The 18838-nt window shown below is 64.8% G+C and overlaps 1 protein-coding gene across 1 annotated transcript; it reads right to left on the reverse strand.

Annotated features, from left to right (window-relative positions):
- Positions 1-7214: 7214 nt before the first annotated feature.
- Positions 7215-15156, reverse strand: TBC1D10A (TBC1 domain family member 10A). The gene is made up of 8 exons (XM_031948899.1): positions 12671-15156; positions 11725-11832; positions 11097-11203; positions 10279-10393; positions 10140-10205; positions 9684-9873; positions 8556-8710; positions 7215-8430 (listed from the first exon to the last, which is right to left on the reverse strand). The coding sequence occupies exons 1-8, from the start codon at positions 12935-12937 to the stop codon at positions 7933-7935; spliced, it is 1506 nt and encodes a 501-aa protein (XP_031804759.1). The 5' UTR covers positions 12938-15156; the 3' UTR covers positions 7215-7932.
- Positions 15157-18838: the final 3682 nt, after the last annotated feature.

Below are 18838 nucleotides of genomic sequence, written 5' to 3' on the forward strand. Positions count from 1 at the left end.
TCGGGCCGACCTCTCGAGGCCGGCCGCACTCGGGTCCCTTTCCCACCTTCTAACCCGCAGCCGGGGGCTGCCGCCCCTCCCCCCATCTTCTCTTCCCCCCCACCCCCCAATTTTTCTCTCCTCCCAGCGCCGGCTGGGTCCCGACTTCCGCGTCTCAGGCTCCGAGCCTGCGCCCCCTCCGGGAGCCCCCTCCGGGATCGGGTGGTCTGGGAGCCCCGGGGCCGAAATGCCGGGAGCGGATAATCCGCAGCCGCCCTCCTCCCCTCACCTTCCAGGACGAAGTTCTGGGCCCGCCTGCGAAACTCCCGCTTCTGGGAAGCGGTCACCAGGTGGTCCGGGAAGGAGCCGTCCTCCAGGAACCTTTGGACTTCAAGGATCTTGTGGTCCATGGCGGGGCCGGGGAGGCGGGGACGCGGCCGAGGCTCTGGATTCGAGTTCCGACGCGGCCGCCGAGGTGCAACGCGACCCGGGCCTCGGGGGCTACATGGGAACGGGGAGAGGCGCCCGAAGATCTTCGTGGGTCTGGAGAACCCGAGCGTCCTGGAAAGCTGCGAGAGGATGGTCGCGGAGGGGGAGGATGGTCGGGCGGGGGGAGGATGGTCGGGCGGGGGGAGGGGCCAAAACTTCCCAGAGCCACGCCCCCCAGCCCCGCTCAGCCCCGATGGATGGAAGGATAGGGGAGCCGAACAAGTGCATCCCGCCGGTCCCCCTCCCCACTCTAGAAGGCCGGGCTCCCATTGGCCCGGGCGCACGCGGGACCCTCGAGGCTGGGAAATACCCTCCCCTTCTATTTCCGAGCATCCCGACTGGCCTTGGACATGGGCTTGGGGGAGGGGAGGGGGGAGAAGTCTCTCCATCTTTGGTCCCCACCCCCCTCCTCTCCTCCGGGCCAGCAGATGCCCCTTCCCCACTACATGAGTCAACCAGCGTTTATTTTATTTTTTAAACTAAAGCTTTTTTATTGTCGAAATGTATAGATGGAGAATTTTCAACTTTCACCTTTCCAAAATCCCGTGTTCTCACTTTTCCCCTCCCTTCCCCCACCCCCGCCCCCGCGTGGCGAGTGAGCTCTTAAATGCGCAATTCCTCTCTAGAGATTTCCACATTTATCAGGATGCACAAGAAACATCAGGTCAAAGGGGGGGGGGGGGGGAATGAGAAAGAAAGGAAAAAAAAGCAAGCAAACGACAGCAAAAAGAGGGAAAACCCGATGCTTTGATCCACACTCGGTTCCCACAGCCCTCTCTGGGTGCAGACGCTCTCTCTGTCAGAAAATCATTGAAACTGGCCTGGGTCATCTCATTGCTGGAGAGGGCGGCGTCCATCAAAACTGATCGTAGTATAATCTTGTTGCCGGGTCCAACAATCTCCCGGTTCTGCTCACTTCCCTCAGCATCAGCTCCTGTCAGTCTCTCCAGGCCTCTCTGAAATCCTCCTGCAGGTCCTTTCTTACAGAACAATAATATCCCATAACTTTGCTCTCCCATAACTCATTCAGCCTTTCTCCCGCTGGGCTCAGTTTCCACCAGCTAGCATTTATTAACCACCATATGTGTGCGGCCCTCTGTTAAACGCTGGGAAATAAACGCAAAAAGAAAAGCAAGTTTCAGCTCTCTCGGAGCTTACAAAATAAAGGAAGAATAGACTAAGGTGGGGGTTAGGTGGGAAAAGCCCTAGAAGCCCCCCCAGCAGCGCGGCCGGGATGGGATGCTCCGGTCCAGGTTCCCTCCTTCCTCTTCAGTGCGGGGCAGAAGCTGGGAATGAGGTGGAGGCCCAGGCTGTCGGGAGCGCGGATGTCCAAGGGAAAGGGGAGGAGTAAATGAGTCTTCCTGGCAGAAATCTTCACGGATGGTTCAGCTTGGCCTCCGAGCCGCTGGCCACGGGCGCCTGTTTCACTGGCAGCCCTTCAGGGGCCTCCCCAGTGGGCCTTCCAGCGCTGAGCTTCTGGGACCACCCCCTGCTCTGGAAGCCGCTCTTCTCTGAGCCCCCCTCCCCATATAGTCATTGCAGGACTGTGGAAGACCTAGGTGTGACCCCAAATGTGTGGCCAGAAGCCAGGAAATCCCTTACTGGCCCACCCTTCAGTTTTCTCATCTGTAAAATGGACTTCACAAACTCCTGCCTGGAAACAGCGACCCGGGGGATGAGCACCGGGCTTGGAGGGAGGGAATTGGCCAATAAGGCCGCCTCAGACATTCATCTGTATTTTGGGGCGGCTGGGTGGGGCAGTGGCTAGGGCCCTGGGCCTGGAGCGGGCCAGCCCAAGGTCAAAGTCAGCCTGGGACACCAGCTGTGTGAGCTGGACAAGCCCCATCCCCTTATTGCCTCAGTTCCTCATCTGCTTAAGTAAAAAAATCGAGCTGGACAAGGAAACGCAAACACCGCCTAAGTGAGGTCCTAGGGAGCTGGCTATGGGAAACCGGCCCAGGCAGCCAGGGACCAGAAGGAGGCTCCGGCCTTGGGCCTGCCCGCTGTCCGAGGCTGGATCTGAACGTGCGCTTTCGGCCGTTCCCTGGGCCAAGCCCGTGTTTCTGGGTGCTTCTGCCTCCCGACTGGGGAACAGGGCCTGAAGCCGTAGCAGCTGCTCGCTCACACCCACTTACACTTACTGGCACACACGCTTACACACACAGTAATACACTTGCACACTCATCCTTACACACACACACTCTTACACACTACACACACATTTACATACTTGCACACTCACACAAGATCAAATAAATCGGGGTTTGGGGACTTGGGGGGCGTCTTTATTTTCGGGAGCCTCTGAGATTTTGCATTCCCTTCAATGATTTGGAAGGGGGTGAGCAGACCCTCCCCCTCCCCCGCCTGCCACGGAGCAGGCAGCCCCAGGCCAGCTTTGGGCAGGGGCCGGGGAGCCGGGGGACCCCGGAGCGCTGGGCCTGGGGCACGGGGGCCAGCAGCCTGCCCCAGCCCGGCCTCCTCAGGTGGTGCTCAGGAAAGCCTCGTGGAAACTCTGCCGTTAACGGGCCGTGCCAGCGCCTGGCGAGCTGCCCCTTCCCTCTTTCCCTCCCTAACATTTCTCCCTCCTTCTCTCCCAGCAGCTTTTCCCCTACTTGGGAGCCGGCCCAGGCCTGCCTGCCCTGGCCTGCCCCCCAGTCCCTCTGAGGAGGGGGTTCAGTCTGGCAGGGCTTCTTCTCCTGGGGCTCCCCCCCCCACCCGCCTTGCCCGTAAGCAGGGCCAAGGCTGGCCCGAGCCCCTGGCTCCAGCCGGTTCCTGTGAGCATTGTGTGGGCCAGGCCTCCCATCCCGGCCCCCGTCCTGGGGAGGACTTGGGGGAGGAGAGAAGGGCCTGGACAGGCCAGCCAGGGGGCCACCAGGACCCCGGAGCCAGCCTGGGGGGGGCTCCCCTTGGAATGAGGAGGAGCTGCCTCCTGAGCCTCAGGGGCTTCAGCTGGAAAGTGGGGGTAAGCATGCAGGCCTGCCCTGGGGGGGGGGGGGCAGGGAACAGGCCTTGCCACCGCCGGAGCCCACCCGTGACAGAAGGGGAAACCGAGGTACAGGATTCAGGGGCCGGGCCCTCTCCCTTTCCCACGCTGAGGTGGTCGGGAAGGTGGAGGAGGCCGAGCAGGCTGGGGCCGCAGGGGGAGCGTTCTTGGCCGGCCTCCCGGGCCAGGCTGGGTGGCGGCTGCCCCCGGCCCAGCCTCCGAGGGGCTTGGGGCTGGGGGAGGGGCGATGAGATCAGAAACAGACACGGGGAGAAACTGGTGGGGGAGGGGGAGGGGGCAAGCTCTGCCCAGCGCGGCCCCTCCCGCCCCCCTTAGGAAGCGGCGAGGCGGGCGCAGCACCCCCTGCTGGCGGGGACGGGCAGGCCCCCCCTCCCGCTCCCTTTCCCAGGCGCAGGCGGTGGCCCGGCTCCAGGGCCGGCTATTGTTTGCCGGGAGCTCCCGGGACACCCTGTCCCGGCCCGGCCCCTTCCCTCCCACGCCCCGGCCGGGCTACCTGCTCTCCCTGCGGGGACCGGGCGCCGGCCCCGCTTCTGGCCCCGCCGGCCCCCCCCACGCCCGCTGGGGCAGTGCCCGGGACGCCCGGCGGCCTCCGGGGCCAGGCGCGGCTTCTGGGGCGGCGGCCCAGGGAAACTGAGGCACCGGAAGGGAGCTGGCCGCGCTTCCCAGCAGAGGAAGGAAGGAAGGAAGCCTGGCTCTCCCTAAGCCCCTAAAGGGCCTGGAAACGCTCGGGGGGGGGGGGGGGGCTGGGGGCCTCGGACCCTCAGGGGGAGGGGCGGGAATCCCTGAATACAAGCGCGCTCGTTCCAGAGCTGGGCCGGAAGCAGAAAGGCTCTAAGCAGGTGCCCCCCCCCTTGGAGGAACCGAGTGGGAACGCTGATGCCGGGAGGCCCCGGAGAGGCCCCGGAGGGGCCCCGGAGAGGCCCCGGAGGGGCCGGAGTCCCAGTGCTGCCTCCCGCGCTTCCTCCCAGCTGAGAGACAAGCCGCGCGCTGCGGGGGCCCGAGTTCCCAGGGGACCGCCCGGGCGTGTGAAATGGGGACAATCCCGGCGCCCCCCTCGGGAACCCGGGGCAAGGATTAAAGCGGGGGGCGGTAGTGGCCGGGGGCGCGCACGGGCTGGGGGCGGGGCCGGGGCGGCCCGCGGAGCGCCGGCCGGGCTGGGACAGGCGTCCTCGCGCAGCCTCCTAACGGAGCGGCCCGGAGCCCGGGCTGCCGCCTGAGAACCGCCCGGCCCGGCGGCCCCCGCAGCCCCCGCAGCGCCCCCGGCAGGGAAGAGGCCGCCATTGGCTTCTCTGGGGTCCCTTGAATGGAAGCTCCCCGAGGGGCGGGGCCAATCCCCCTCCGGGCCCCGGGACTTAATACATGACTCCGGCCGCCCCTCCCCCCGCGGCTGCTGGGGACCGGGAGCGGTCGGACTAGTAAATGGCAAATGGGCCGGAGCGAAGCATGCCGGGACCTAGTCAATGACCGGTAGCCCGGGGCCCAGAACGGAGAACGTCCCGCTCGCCCTCGCTCAACCGGGGCTTTCGGCTCAGGGAGGGAGCGCTAGATTTGGGGGGGAGGGGCGGAAGGCCATTCACCCCTTCTCCCAACGGAGCGATCATTCATTCTCCGGGATCTGGCCGGAAGTGATCCACAGGCCCGCCGCCGGGGAAGGGGCTGCTGGGAGATCCCCGCTCCGAAATCCCCCGGGGTCGCATCCCAGCGTTGTTGTGTTTGCAGGGGAGGGCGGGGATCGCGGGGAGCTGCTGCCCTTCCCCTTGGCGCGGCTCTGGAGCTCAGGGACAGGCCAAGGGTCCGCTGGGGTCTGGGATGATCAGTAACAGTAATAATAACTCGCATTTCTGTAACTCCTTCGGGTTTCCGAAGTGTTTTTTGTATGTCAATCCATGTGCATTTATTAATCACCTGCTGTGTGCTAAGCGAACAGAAATGTTTTTATGACAGGAAGGCAGAAACAGCCCCGGCCTTTATGGGGGAGGCCGCCTGCAAACCCATCCCGCCAAGCTGTAGACCGGGCGCCGGGGCACAGACGTCAAGGGGAGTTCTAGTGCGGGGGAAGAGCTAGCTGGGACTTGAGGGGGGCAAGGTGCAAGGAGCACCGGGCTCGGAATTGGGCGGGTTCCTCTTCTAAATTCCCACTTGTTACATGAAGGACCCTGGGCGAGTCACTTCACCCTGCCTGCCTCAGTTTCCCCATCTGTAAAATGAGCTGGCCAAGGAAATAGCAAGTTATCCCAGTATCTCTACCAAGAAAACCCGGAATGAGTCTGAGTGAACATGAGGGAGCATGATTATTGCTGCCACTACCACTACTGGGTGTAGGCCAGTCTCATCTCCCAGGGTTCCATACACTCATCCCCTTTCTCAGTGCCCATCTGTGGCCCATCAGTGAAGGGCAGGAGCCGGGCTCCAAGGGGGCTCCCAGACTCCTTCAGGGCATCTGGGAGCTCCAGCCTCTCCGGGTCATGGAAGAGGTTTGGATTTCTAATATTTAATAACTATTCTAAGTCACAAACTAAAGCTCCTGGGGAGAGAACCTCAATAACTGAGCCGACTGGGCTCCCAGGCCAATCCCTAAAACTCGGAATCATGGCGTCCAAGCTGGGGGGGGGGGCTTGGGGACCAAAGGAGCCCCTCATTTGTGTATTTCGGGGCCCTCCCTCGGCATTCTCTCTCACTGAGAGATCTCTTCCTCCAATCTGGACCTTGGTGGTCCCCGTTTCCCACTGCCCCATCCCCTCCTCCTTGGCTGGCCCTGACCAGAGGCCAGACATCTATGCCCCATGCCCCTGAGGCTGGCTGTGTCCCCTCCATGCCCCCCCCCCAAACTTCACCCACTTTCCTCAGCTCCCAGAGCCCACCACAGAGCGGAGCACAGCCTTGCCCCAGCCCCGTCCACTCCCACATTTCGGAATCCCCCATTTCCTTTATCCACTAAGAACATTTTCCAGCCTCTCCCGGGTCCCGAGCAGGAAGTGAGCCCTTTCCTCCAGCCTCCGTCCCCCTGACCCGGGGCAGCCTCGGCCGGTCTCCAGGCGGACAGGATTATTTTTCATTTTCAGATAAGCTGGGAGGACCTGGCGGGGCCCGAGGGCTGCTGGGACTGGAAGTGAAGGGGGCTCTTCCAGCTCTGGCTCCCAGGCCCTACCTATGTTGAGTAAATAGGTCACCGCCCCCGGAGATGCGGAAACGCTGGTGGGCAGGAAGGAGCCAGAAGCAACTTCCCCTTTCAGGCTCCACATCTGGGAGGGCAGGCCCAGCCCCAACCTCAGGCACCCTGCCGCCCTCCCCGAGCCCCGGACTCTGGGGACGCTGACCGTGTTCTGAGGCTTAGTCAGAGCAGGGCACGTGGGCGTCCCAGAGGGCACAGCCTGGCACAAAATCTGACATGGGAGGGTGGAAGGAGCCGGGTTGGGCAAGGACTCAGTTTCCTCCTCTGTTAAATGGAGAGCCCAACCCGGACTGTGGCTCCCCACATGGGGGCCCCCTGGGTGCCAGCCAGCCCTTGCCTGAGGACTGCAGCTCTGGGCCCGAGGGCTAGACATCCCAAGGGGGAGGAGGAGGAGGAGGTCTCACAGGATCCCTCAGACGCTGTTCCACAGCAGGAGAAGTTGAGGCCAAGGGGTCCCCCAGGGAGGAAGCTTCAGTGCAGCATCTGAATCCCTGTAGGCCAGGGATGGGCGGGCGTCCCCGGTGGGCCCCAGGCCACAACCCCAGCCCGCACAGGGAGCAGTCACAAAGCTCTTTATATAACCTGGTTTATTTCTGTACAAAACATATTTTACACAAAGAGAGCCCACCCCTCATCCCTCATCTGCCACGTCAAGGAGTGGGCCCCTGCCCTGGCCCTTCCCGTGGGCCCAGTGGGCAGCCCCGCAGGGGAGCCCAGGACGGGGGGGGGGTGGGGGGGTGGAGGAAGAGCCGATGGTGGGTTCTGAGGCCTCGGGGCCATCAGGCTGAGAAGGGCTGGAGGCTGATGGGGGGAGGCCTGACCTCGGCCTGTGCAAAGGGGAGTGTGGAAGAAAGCCCCCCCGCCAGGCAACAGGAAGTAGGGACTTCACTGTGACCCATGGGCCCCCCAGGACCAGGACTAGGACCCCGACGACCTCCTCGGGGACTGAGAGAATAAATAGCGGCTGAGGTGGCCCTGGCCCCAGGGCCGCCCCTCCTTGCTGGTGGCCTGAGGGGAGGGGACCTGAGGGAAGGGGGCCAGGCAACCCTTCTAGCTCGGGGTCAGGCCCCCAGGGCCCCAGCAGAGAAGGGGGGCAGCTGCCTAAGGAGGGGGCCTGCGGTCCTGGGCCCCCTCTGTCTCAGATGCCTTTTGGGGCCGTCCTAAGGGGAAGTCAAGGCTGTCCTCTGGGAGGCAGGGCCTACAGGAATGTCCCCTCCTGACCTAGCTGCCCTAGCTCAGCTCCCAGCCCTTCAGAAAAGGGAAACTGAGGCATGGGGGCCCAGCCCTTTTACAAGTAAGTGTCCTCACTCTCCTGGGAAGTCAGGCTCTCCTTGGAATGATGAGGCGAGTCCTTGGCATCTGCACCCTCCGCCCCTGGGGCGGCCAGGGGCGCCAGCTCGGTGCTGGGGCCTGGGGCCTGGGCGGCAGCTGCCGGGCCGGGGCCCTCGCCAAGAGCCGGGGGAGCCTGCTGCTGTGGCGGGGGCTGCTGCTGCCCCCTCTGCTGCTTGGCTTGCGCCTTCAGTGCCTTCTGATGCTCCTTCTCGGCCTGTTTCTGCTGCCTGCTCTTGGGGCCTGCGGCGGGCAACTGGGTGCCCGGGGGCAGGCGGATGGAGGGGGAGGGCTCCAGCGCCTTTTGGGGGGCCGGCTCCGCCTCGCTGATGGCCTTTGCCCCGTGCAGCCTGGGGGGCGACTGGTACTGCAGCTCCCCCCGCGTGTCCTTCCACTTCCGGAGCTGGATCAGGTGCTCGCGCTCGATCTGGCGCTCGGTCACGGGCAGCTCGATCACCTGGGGCCGGGGGCCAGACGAGGCCAGACCAATGAGGGCCGGCGCTGCCCTCTGCCCTCTGTCCTCTGCCCCTCGCTGCCCCCCCCCCCCGGGTCCTCCCCCCCCGCCCTCCGGGCCCCCCTCACCTCCTGCACCAGGAAGGTCTCCTGCATGATCTTGGGGTTCAGGCTGCGCAGCCGCTCCATAGTCTCGTACTGGCCCTGGCAGGCCTTGAGCTTCTCCGAGGAGCCCAGGCTGTGTTTCAGCAGCACCAGGCCCACCCGGAAGAGGATCTTGACCCCTGCAGGGAAGCCCAGAGGTCGGGGCCAGGTCCCCGGGGCATGTCTGACTGCTGCTGGAGGGAGCAGCAAGAGCAAGCGCTGCCCCCACCCCGTGTTCTCCAGGGAGGAAACTTAGACACACAGAGTGGTCACTGACCAGGGTAGGACGACTGGGCCCTCCAGGACAGCTCACTTTGCAGAGGTTTCTCTGAGCCTTCTCTGAGGTTATTCCCCCAGTAACGGGGGAATTCGAACCCAGAGCTTGTGACCCAATGTTCTTCCCCTTCTAGCAGCAGCCTCCCCCCGGAGGCTGGCCCAAGCCTCCAGCCTGGATCCAAGAGAAGGGAGCCTAAAGCCCCCAGAGTCTGGCTTCCCCTCAAAGGGTGAAGGGTGGAACTTCTTGGGGTGCGCTGGGGGCAGGCGGGGCACCCTCCTCTCCCCTCCGGGCCTGAAGCCGGGACTTTCTGCTCTTTAGCTCTCTCCTTAGTCCAGTCCCTGGCACATAGTAGGTGGTTAATAAATATTTAGTGGAGACGGCGTTGGAGCCTTGGCTTCCGCATCTGCATAATGGGGGTGACCGTGTCACAGGGAGAGCTCTGAGAGCTGAGGCGCCCGGAGAAGGAGCCACGGGCCCGCGGCGCCCCTGGGAGACCAGGGCGGAGCCACGTTGCTGCTGACACAGAAGCAGCAGCCTTTGGCCACGTGAGCAAAGGCTCTCTGGGGGGTGAGAAAGGGAGCTGGCGTCGACACCGTGGCCCCCGCCTCCGGGCCCTCGCTCCGGCCCCTCTCTAGTCCCTCCTGTCCCCCTGCGGGTGGGGTGATCGCCATCCCCCCAGCGGCCTTTGGGCCTGAGCCAACCAAGAGCCCGATTCAAATGACGGGAGCGGGCACCTTGGCACTGCCCGTCGCTGGGGCCTCCTCCCAGGACGGCGCCGTCTCCCCCCGGTGTGATCACGCCCCCTGCAGAGCCCAAGGGGGGAGGGGGGCATGTACCTTCGCAGAAAAACATGTCCCAGACGCGGAGCACGGAGCTCCAGGGTAGCGTGCGCGAGAAGGCGCACATGAACCACTCGGTCATGTACAGGATGGGGTCGATCTTCTGCTTGCTCAGGTGCTTGTAGGCCACGGGGGACACTTTGTGCAGCAGAGAGAACAGGATCTCCCCGTCCAGCTGAATGGCCTCCTGTGGCGAGGGGGTGGGGCGGGGTGAGCGCCCTGACCCGGGCTGGGGCTGCCCAAGCACACGGGCAAACACGCACGCCCCCAGGGAACACACACACACACACACACACACACACAGGCACACGGAACACACAGGGCACATACACACACACACAGGCACACACACACACACGCCCAGGAAACACGCGGCGGGCAGCCTTCGCTCCCCCACCCCCACCCGGGAGGGCCCGGACTGGGCAGCAGGGGCTGGGCAGGCCCGGGGCTCACCAGCTTCTCGCTGTAGTAGCCCGGCAGGTACTTCTCGCAGATCTGCACCAGGCACCAGAAGGCTTGCTGCCACGGGAGAGAGGAGTCAGGCCCTCGGCCTCTCGGGCGCCCCCTCCCCCCCGTGGTGCCCGGGGCCTACCTCAGCGGGCATGTGCATGAGCAGCACGGCTGCCACGGGCGCCTGGGCCTGGCAGTAACCCTCCTCGGGCCTGTACAGCGTGTAGGCCTTCAGCACGCGGAACAAGTCCTGTTGGCTGAGGGGGAGGAGCAGTGAGAGCCCGGCCTTGGGCCTCTGGGGTCAGCTGTCACCTCTGCCCAGGTCACCCGGGAAGGGTCAGGAGGCCGCCCCTGGGAGCCCAGTGCCCCCGCCCGCAGAGCAAGGGCTTTCCCAGGGACGGTCATGGCCCACCCTCCCCGGGGCTCCTGGCCTCAGAGACCCTCCCTCTCACACCCTTTGACCCGTCCTGCTGGGTCCTCACCGCACTCATGGAAGGCCCCTCCCCACCCTGACCCCCCCCTACCCCCCGCTCTGGGCCCCTCCTATCTACATCTCCCCATCCGGGGCCCCCCGAGCAGAGCTGGGCTGCTAGGTGGTGCCAGAGTAGGCGGAGCGCTGGGCCTGGGGCCAGGAAGGCCTGAGACCTTGGACGAGTCACTTGGCCCCATTTGCCTCCGTTTCCTCATTTGTAAATGAGCAGGAGGAGGGAACCACAGCGGAGGCTCCTGAGCAGTGACTGCCCGGCTGGCAGCGTGGCCCTGCCCTGTCCCTCAGAGGAGCCCCTGCTCCGGCCCGTGCCCAGGATAAGGCTAATTAGGGAAGCTCCGTGTCCTGGGGAGTCGGTGAGCAGTTATCCGAGGCCCCGATGCCCCAAGAGGCTCCAGCTTCCTGGCTGCACGGAGCCCCAACTCCTGCCTCCCCCCCTGAGGCCGGGGTCTCCCCAGGCCCGCTTTGCTTACCCGTGGCCCCCACGGGACACAAACATCTCGTGGAAGGGGAACTGCCGGTGCAGGTCTCTCTCGATCACGTCCAGCCACTTGGGGTCCCCTGGTGAGAGGTCCAGCTCCTGAAAGGGCAGGGGGAGAGATGGGGGCCGGGCCCAGGCGTTCAGGGCAGGGAGACTCCGAACGAACCCCCCCAAGGCCCCGGGGGGCCTCTCAGCCGGGGCCCCCAGCTCACCCTCCTCAAAGGGATGCTAACTGGGGGAGCCGGGCCCCCAACATGGCCTCCCCTCCCAGCAGGAGGGTCCTCGGCCCTTTCAGGTCTCTGAGGGGACAGAAGGTCCCAGATCTGCCCTCATCCTATTGGGTGTCGGCCCGCTCGGAGAGCCAGGAGGTCCTGGGCACGCCAGGGGGCGCACAATTGCACACTTGGCAGGTGTGCCCACGGTGCCCAAGCCTGCTGGCTGCAGGGCTGCCCTCCCTGGCCCTTTTTCCCCACTGTGCCTCCGCCTCTGCCTCAGCTACCCACACGGCCTCTTTTCCCCGCTAAGACACAGAACTCCCAGGGGCTGGGGGGCCGACAAGGCTGCCTGGCCAGATCTGGGTGCGAGGGGAAGGGGAGGGGGCTGGGAGGGATGCGCCTTACGTCAAACTTCCCAGGATTCTGCTGGAGCTTGACCTTCCCTCCCGACAGGTACTGCCAGGCCCGGCCCCGCAAGGATGGTGGAATCCCCTTCTGGCACCGCAGCCGGATCTGGGGAGAGAGAGCTGCTGCTGAAGGCTGAGGGGAAGAAGGGAGGGGGCAGGGGGCAGGGGGAGCCGAAGGCGGTCACTGCCTGGCCTGCAGCCCCGGCCCGCCTCAGGGGCCGCCCCCCTGTCGCTGGGGCCCAGGGGCTGGCCTGTGTCCAGGGCCCTGAAAAACCAGTTGGGAGCAGTGATGTCACGCAGGAACTTGTTTGCGGAGCCGGCTGGGAAGCCAGAGCTCGGATTCCTCCCCTGCTCCGACAGTTTTACTGTCAAAGTCTCAATTAAAGGGTGGAAATGGATTGCGTAACCGGAAGCTCGGGGGCGGGGCCCTCAGGTGGGGAGCAGGTGCCGCCAGGGAGGCTGCCTTGGCGCTGGTGGGAGAGCTGCAAAGACTTTCCTGCACAGAGGCAGCAGGAGCCCAACGAGGAACGGCCTCCGCGACGGAGCGGGAAGGGGACTGTGGGAGACCTCGGTCCCCAAGGTGGGGAGCCACTGGGCAGCTGTTAGCCTCAGCCTGCGACGCCCCAGGTCCAACTTCCCAGGACACATTCTCCAAGATGGGGAGAGACAGGGGAGGAGCTGGGGGGCAGCCCCCAGACCCCGGGCCAGGAGTGAGCACATCGCCTGCAGATCACCCGGAGCTGCTTCCCCATACCAGCCTCCTGGCTTCCCGCCCCTGGCTGTGACAGACCCTCCCTGGGCCAGCTGCTGCCCTCCCCCCGACCTGCCCTCCTCCTGACCATCCCCAGCGGGTGACACGCCCCCCCCCCCCCCCCCCCCCCAGCCCGGGAGGCCCACTGACTGGCCAGGAGGGAAAGGAGGCCCGAACGGCCTGGCTCACCCACCTTCTTGTGCCTCTTGGCCATCCATTTGTCCCAGCTATTGAGCATATCCAGCCACTTGGACTCCCTCTGTCTCAGCACCTCCAAGGGCACTTCCTCCACTCTGGGGAGCAAAAAGCAGATCGGGTCAGAGTCAGAGCACGGCCCCCGGCCCAGCCCACCCAGCAGGAGCCCCTCCTGACCACGGCATCCTCCTCTAGCCCAGCTCCTTCCAGCCAGAGCAGTAGGAGCGCCCTTCCCATCCTCCCAGCTCTTCCACCTCCCCCCCATGGGACCCAGGGCATCGGCCTGGGCCTCTCCTGCTGTTTCCTCATCTGTAAACCGAGGCTCCAGTTCTACCGTCAGTGTCAGTGACTCCCAGGGAAGAAGAGCACAAGCTGTACCCACAGCCTCTGGGGAGGCAATGCTGGCACCGGGTCAGCTCTCAAGGGGAAAGGTCCGCATGGCAAAAACTACTTGGGGAAGAGCAGAGAACAGGGGGAAGGGGGGCCTGTCAGGGGAAGGATGGACCCAGCGGTGGCAGTGACAGGACTCGGGGCCAGAGGGCAGAACCGGGCCCTGACGTCTCGGGCGCAGACACACCACTCTGTGCCAAAAGTGACCGCGGCCTGGGCAGGCAGAGGCCGGCCAAACTTCCTGGACCAAGCCCCCGGTCCTCAGGCCTGGCCCCGGGCCCTCCTGTGCATGGGCTGAGCACACTGGACTTCCGGGTCCAAGGGAAGGGGAGGAGGGGTGAACAACAGTCCCCACGAGGAGCCCCAAGCCCAGCAAGGGAAGCCAGGATACACCTGCCATGCCGGTCATCCTTCCACCAAGACAACCAAGGCCAGACCTGGACTCATCCCTCCCCTCAGTGGCTGTGGCCCTGCCCCCTGAAGTCACTTCCCAGTCTCCTTTCTGGGGTTCCTGTTCTCCAAGCACCTCCTGCAGGCTGGGTCTTCCTCACACCCGCAATGCCCCTCAGTCCCCCCGGCCTCCCAATCCCTCAGACTGCCTCGGTCTCGGGATCCATGCCACATTACCGGAATTATCAGACCTCCCATCATCATCACCCCCAAACACTTTCGAGGACCCTTGATCCCTTGATCCCACCATGTGGTGCCGATTTATCGCCATCTGTCTCTCATAGAGAGACTGGCAGCACACTGACGGACTCTCTCAGACCCGTCCCAGGAGGCCTCACAACCCCGGGGACAGCCTGGGCCCGGGCAGGACAAGGGACCGCTCCCAGCCCCCCCCCTTCTCTCCTCGGTGCCCTTTGGCATCTGCACGAGCCCCAGCCCAGTGTAAACGAAGACTGGCCTGGGGAGCAGACGGGGCCGGCCCCACAGTCCAACAGGGGCCTCTGGGGCTCCCCCTCCTGCCAAGCTACCCTTCTGGAAAGCTCACAGTCAATGTCCCAAAGAGGGCTCCGGGTCAGTGTGGGAAAAGGAGAGGTCGAGATCCCTCCCTAACGGCCTTGAGAGGCCCAGAGGGACCTATGGGTCACGCAGCAGGCGCTGCCCCCGGGGCCTGTCAGCTGTTCTGGCCACATGACCCGGCCATTCTCTCCCCACACGCTCTCAGAGTGGGGCTTATGAGCTCAGTTCCTCCTCCTTCCTCCAGATACAAGGCTCCCAGCCCAGGACTTAGGACACCTCCCAGGGCACAAGGAACACCGAGTTTCCCGTTGGAAAGTCAGGCTCCCGCCGGGCCCGGCTCTCTGTGAAAGGAGGGGCCGGGTTCCCTGGCCCGTCGGCCTCGGGGGACGGAGGTCCTAAGCCCTGGGGGCTCCGTGATGCTCAGAACAGGATGGGCCTGAGCCCCTGCTCTCTGCCGGCCGGAAAAGCAAAGCCCAGCACCCAGGGACAGGGAGCAGTGGGGAAGGGGTGCCCGGGCTGAATCTGGGGAAAGGAAGTCGCCTGTGGAAGCGGCCGCATCCCCCCCTGTGAGCCAGGGCCGAGCAGCTCTGCAGGGGCACAGCCCAGGGTGGGCGGGAGGGCCGAGGGACTGAAGAGCTTCCCGGCCGCCCGTGGTCAGTCTCCGGCCTGCCTCACACTGGGACACCCGGGGGCCTCTGAGGAGCCATTCTCCATGACCACACGCAGCGGCCGCCCCTCCTGCGGGGAGAGGAAAGCCGAGCCGTCCCTGGGTTTCCCCAGGAGCACCCTTTGTTCTCGGGCGGCTAAAGCGCGACGCGCCCAGGTAACAGGAGACCCCCAGGAGATAAGGCGCAGGCTTCCAAGGCAACCGGCACAATGGCTCCCATGGTAGCTGACAAAGCACCTCCAGCCTTCACCACAATCACCCTCCTGGGCGGGTAATGACACTATCAGTCCATTTGACAGCTGAAGTAACTGAGCCGGGGTCCCCGGGGAGCAACTGTCGGAGCCAGGAGGGAAGCGCTGAAGACCCAGGAGGCTGCGGGGCCAACACAAGTCACGCGGAGTCAGGAGTGCCAGGAAGACACCTCGCGCAATCTGTGTCATCCCTTAGTCCCCGGAGCTGCCCCCAGGCCCAGCTTCCACACCCTCGGTGCCCCTCACCCAGGACTGGGGCCTGCTGGCTGGAGGGGCTAGCGCAGCCCCCCAGAGGCCGGCGTGGTCTCCTCCAGAAGGGGCGAGGAGCTGCTCCGTGCCCCGCTCCGTGTCCCGCTCCGCACCCCGTCCCACGCCCTGCTCCCCGCTCCACCAGCAAGGGCTTTTCGCGGCCGCCTCCGAGCCGTGGGGGCAGCCCCAACTGGGCCTGGAAGACAGCCAGGCCTCCCCTCCCCCACCTGGCTCTGACGGGCAGCAGCACCAGCCCCAGCCTAGCAGACCCGAACAGCTGAGCTTTGTACTCACTTTTGCTGATGTGACGTTTTGTTTAATTACCTAGTAAAGTTTTAACCCTCCCAGATGTGTGTGTTTAAGAGGGAAAGGCTTCTCCCTCTCTCCTGTTCCAGAAGGTGGCAGCTTTGGTGAGCTCACCCCGGCTTCCTGGCCCAGACAGCGGGCTCTGGGTCAGCCCCAAGCCACACCCTGCCCCCTTCTTCCCTCCCCCAGGAGTTTTCCCAAGACTCGACGGCCAGAATTTGCCAAAAAGGAGAAAAGAGTCCCCAGCATCCCATCGAGGGGAAATCGGGCAGCCTGTGTTCCAAGCCCCCGGGGGTCCCGGTCTATGTGTGTTCTCAGGAGGGAAAAAGTATACCTCAAATTTCATTCCCCCCAACCGGCCTCTAGAGGCGCTCAAGCCCCCTGCGCCAGCATGAGGAAAGGGCTTCCGAGCCCCCCCACTCCAGCTCCTCCGGCCCACATGTGCCCATGCCCTCAGTACCCTTTGGTGCCCCTTCAGCTTCTAGGAGGCTACTGGCTGCCTCCCTCCCTCCCTGCAGGCAAAGGGCCCCTCCTGCTACCCAGCTCGTGGGCACTGCACAGACCTGGTCCTTGTCTGGGAAGCCGCTTCCCTCCCTCCCCCCAGGAGGCAGGGGCTGGCCAGGCCCGGTGGCCAGGGCATGGACTTAAGCTTAAGCGAGCTAATCCCTGCAGCCTCGGTCACCTTTCAGGCTTCTTCTGGGCCTCAGTCTCCCTGTCTGTAAAATGAAGGGATGAACGGTCAGCCCCTACCTGGTCTGGGACCCCTGGCTCTCCAATCACTTTCTCTCTGTGAGCTCCCAAGCCGATTGGCTTTTCTTCTCCAGGGTTAACAGACACCCCCCAGCCACGCCCACCTCCTCCATGTGCAGCCCCCCCATGTGTCCCCTTGGGCCCCCCTGCCTCCAGCTCCCTGCACCTCCCGCACCGCTCAGCACCTGACTCTCCAGCCCCGGCCTCCTGTGGGGCTGCCCCTGTACCCACAGAGCACACAGGGCACATGCACACCTGGGTTCTCACACAGGCGTCGTACTTCCTGCTGCTTCTCATTCCTATAACTCGGATTCCCCCAAAGACTGTAAGCAGGGCTGATGTGCACGTGGCTGGGCTCCCCCTCTCCCTCCCCCCCATTTTAGAGCAGCCGTGTCCAACATCTCCCACCCCTCAAGGCCAGCTGCCAATCAGCCTTCCACCTCCTCTGTAACCCCACCGTACTTAGACACCCCCCCAAACTGATTCACTTCATCTACTACGCCTGTCCTGGGAGGCCCTTCTGGATGTGATCCCACCCCCTCCCCCAGGGGCTGCCTATTCCAATCTCTGCAGGGAGAGGGTGCTCTCCGCTTTCTCGGGCTCCCTGAAGCATCCCTTCCAAGCTGCCAGACTCCCCTCTGAGTCAGGAAGTCCTCCCGGAGAAGGGAGGCTCACCAGGCCGGTGAGGGCCCCCACACGGCCCCCGGGGAGCTGGCAGATGCTGGAGAGGGAGGCCGAGCCCTCCAGAAGGAAGGGCCGTGGCCCGCAGGGCTGGGCCTTTGAGGGCCTGGCTCCTCCCCAGAAGGCCAGAGGACGGGTCACACCCACTCCGAGGCAGCTGGGCTTGCTACAAGTGACTGGTCATTGACCCCAGCTTGGCAGGGAGGGCCTGGAGATAAGTCGATCTCCAGCCCTTTTGGCCTTTAGACTAAAGCATGAACTCCCGGGGCAGCTCTGCAGGCCACGACAGGCACAGCTGGCTGAGGCCTTCGGGCGTTTTTCTTTCCCCTAAAAACCAGCCTTGGGCCCGCTGGGAAAATCCAGAAGGAACCTGCTGGAGTGGCCATGGGGGTCCCGGGGAGAGGGACCCCTCCCTCACTCACCCCACGGGCAGTTTCCCAGGGCCAGAGGTCACCCTGCACCCAGCGTCTGCAACCAGCCAGGCCTTCCCTGTACCAAGGCGTCCAACCCGAAGTCCTCTTGGGCCACTCAGGGCCACAGATAACACGGGGGTGATTCCTGCCTCCCCCCCATTCACAAGCCTGGCCCCCTTGGGTAGGATCTCAGGTTCTATTTCACATCCCCCCTCCCTCCTTTCCCAGGTGAGACAGCCCCCCCCCCCCCCCCCCCGCCAGGCCCAGCCTCTCCCATCATTACGAGTACTTGTTGTGGTCAGCGGTCCCACCCACTTTCACAGGTCCTGTGAGTCAGACACACAAACGTTCCAGCCCGCGGCCCAGCAGGGGCTCCCGGGGCACCGGCCGGCCTCGGGAGTCGCTCCAAACCCACCATTCCCGGCTACTCCGGACTCCCCCGGACTCCCCCCGCTTCCTCCCTCTCTGGTCCTGAGCCTCAGATGGGGCCCTGGAAGGCGGATGTCCCCATTAGTCTCCCCTAGGATCGTGGCCCCAAGTCAGACCTCTCAGGACTGACCCTGACGGCTCCATCATGAGCCCTGGTCCAGCTGCGGGGCCCCTGCCAGCTGCCTCCCACGCCACTCTCTCCATGGCGCCCCCTTTGCCCAGGCCCGGAGCCTCAGAACGCGCACCCCGGGATGACAGGACTGGAGGTTAGGAAGAGGCTCTCATGGGGCAGCTGGGTGAGCTGGGGGCCAGCCGGGGACTGACCGGCTCGCCCCCTGCTTCCCCTGCACCCAGCTGCCATGCTCTGGCACTTCCTGCGCAGGCCCCTGCTGAGGGCCTCGGCTACTCTACGGCCAGACCAGTCTTGTCCAACCGTCCTCGGTCCCGCTCCCCCCGTCACAACCCGAAGCCTACGACGACCAGAGAAACTCTGAACTCCGTCCTGGCACTCAAGGCCACCCCCAACTGGGCCCTCCCTAACCCCTCCAAGCCCCCCCCTCCCCTCCCCCTCCCGGCCCCCAGTCCAGCCTGGAGCCCCTCCGGCTGGGTCCGCCCCCTCCAGGGAGCCTCCCCCTCAGACTCTCCTTCCGCAGCCTGGTTCCCCACCCCACCCCCCTCGGTAGATTACAAAGCCCTGGAGCTCAGGGCCCAGGTGAGAAGCCCAAGCTTGGGGAGTCTACTTCTCTGCTTGGCCTTTGTGGAGGCCACGGACATGGGGCTAGGCCTGGAGCCAAGAGGAGCAGAGCCTGAGCCTTAGACCCACCCAGCTATGAGACCCCGGCCCGGGCACTTTGGCCACGCCTGTGACACCCTGCCCCTGAAGCCCAGAAAGAAGCTCTCTGAGGAGCGTCACACAAATGCCCGTGTGCGAAAGGGCCCGGCCAAGAGCCTGCTCAGGGCCCGGGACCAGAGGCGTCCTGGCTCGCCGGAGAAGCCAGGGGAGAAGGCCTCAGGAAGTGAGATGCAGCTTAAAGGCAGCGCTGGCAGCCCCCGCTCTCATTTCT

The sequence above is a fragment of the Sarcophilus harrisii genome, chromosome 1 (assembly GCF_902635505.1).
Source record: "Sarcophilus harrisii chromosome 1, mSarHar1.11, whole genome shotgun sequence".
Classification (NCBI taxonomy): Eukaryota; Metazoa; Chordata; class Mammalia; order Dasyuromorphia; family Dasyuridae; genus Sarcophilus; species Sarcophilus harrisii.

Coding starts and splice junctions, on each gene's coding strand:
- TBC1D10A (XM_031948899.1), bottom strand. CDS start 12,937: ATGGGGGGGAGGTGGAAGAGCTGGGAGGATGGGAAGGGCGCTCCTACT. Junction 10,394..11,096: donor GTGTCCCGTGGGGGCCACGG/GTAAGCAAAGCG, acceptor CCTCCCCCTCAG/CCAACAGGACTTGTTCCGCG. Junction 9,874..10,139: donor GCTACTACAGCGAGAAGCTG/GTGAGCCCCGGG, acceptor CCCTCGCCACAG/GAGGCCATTCAGCTGGACGG.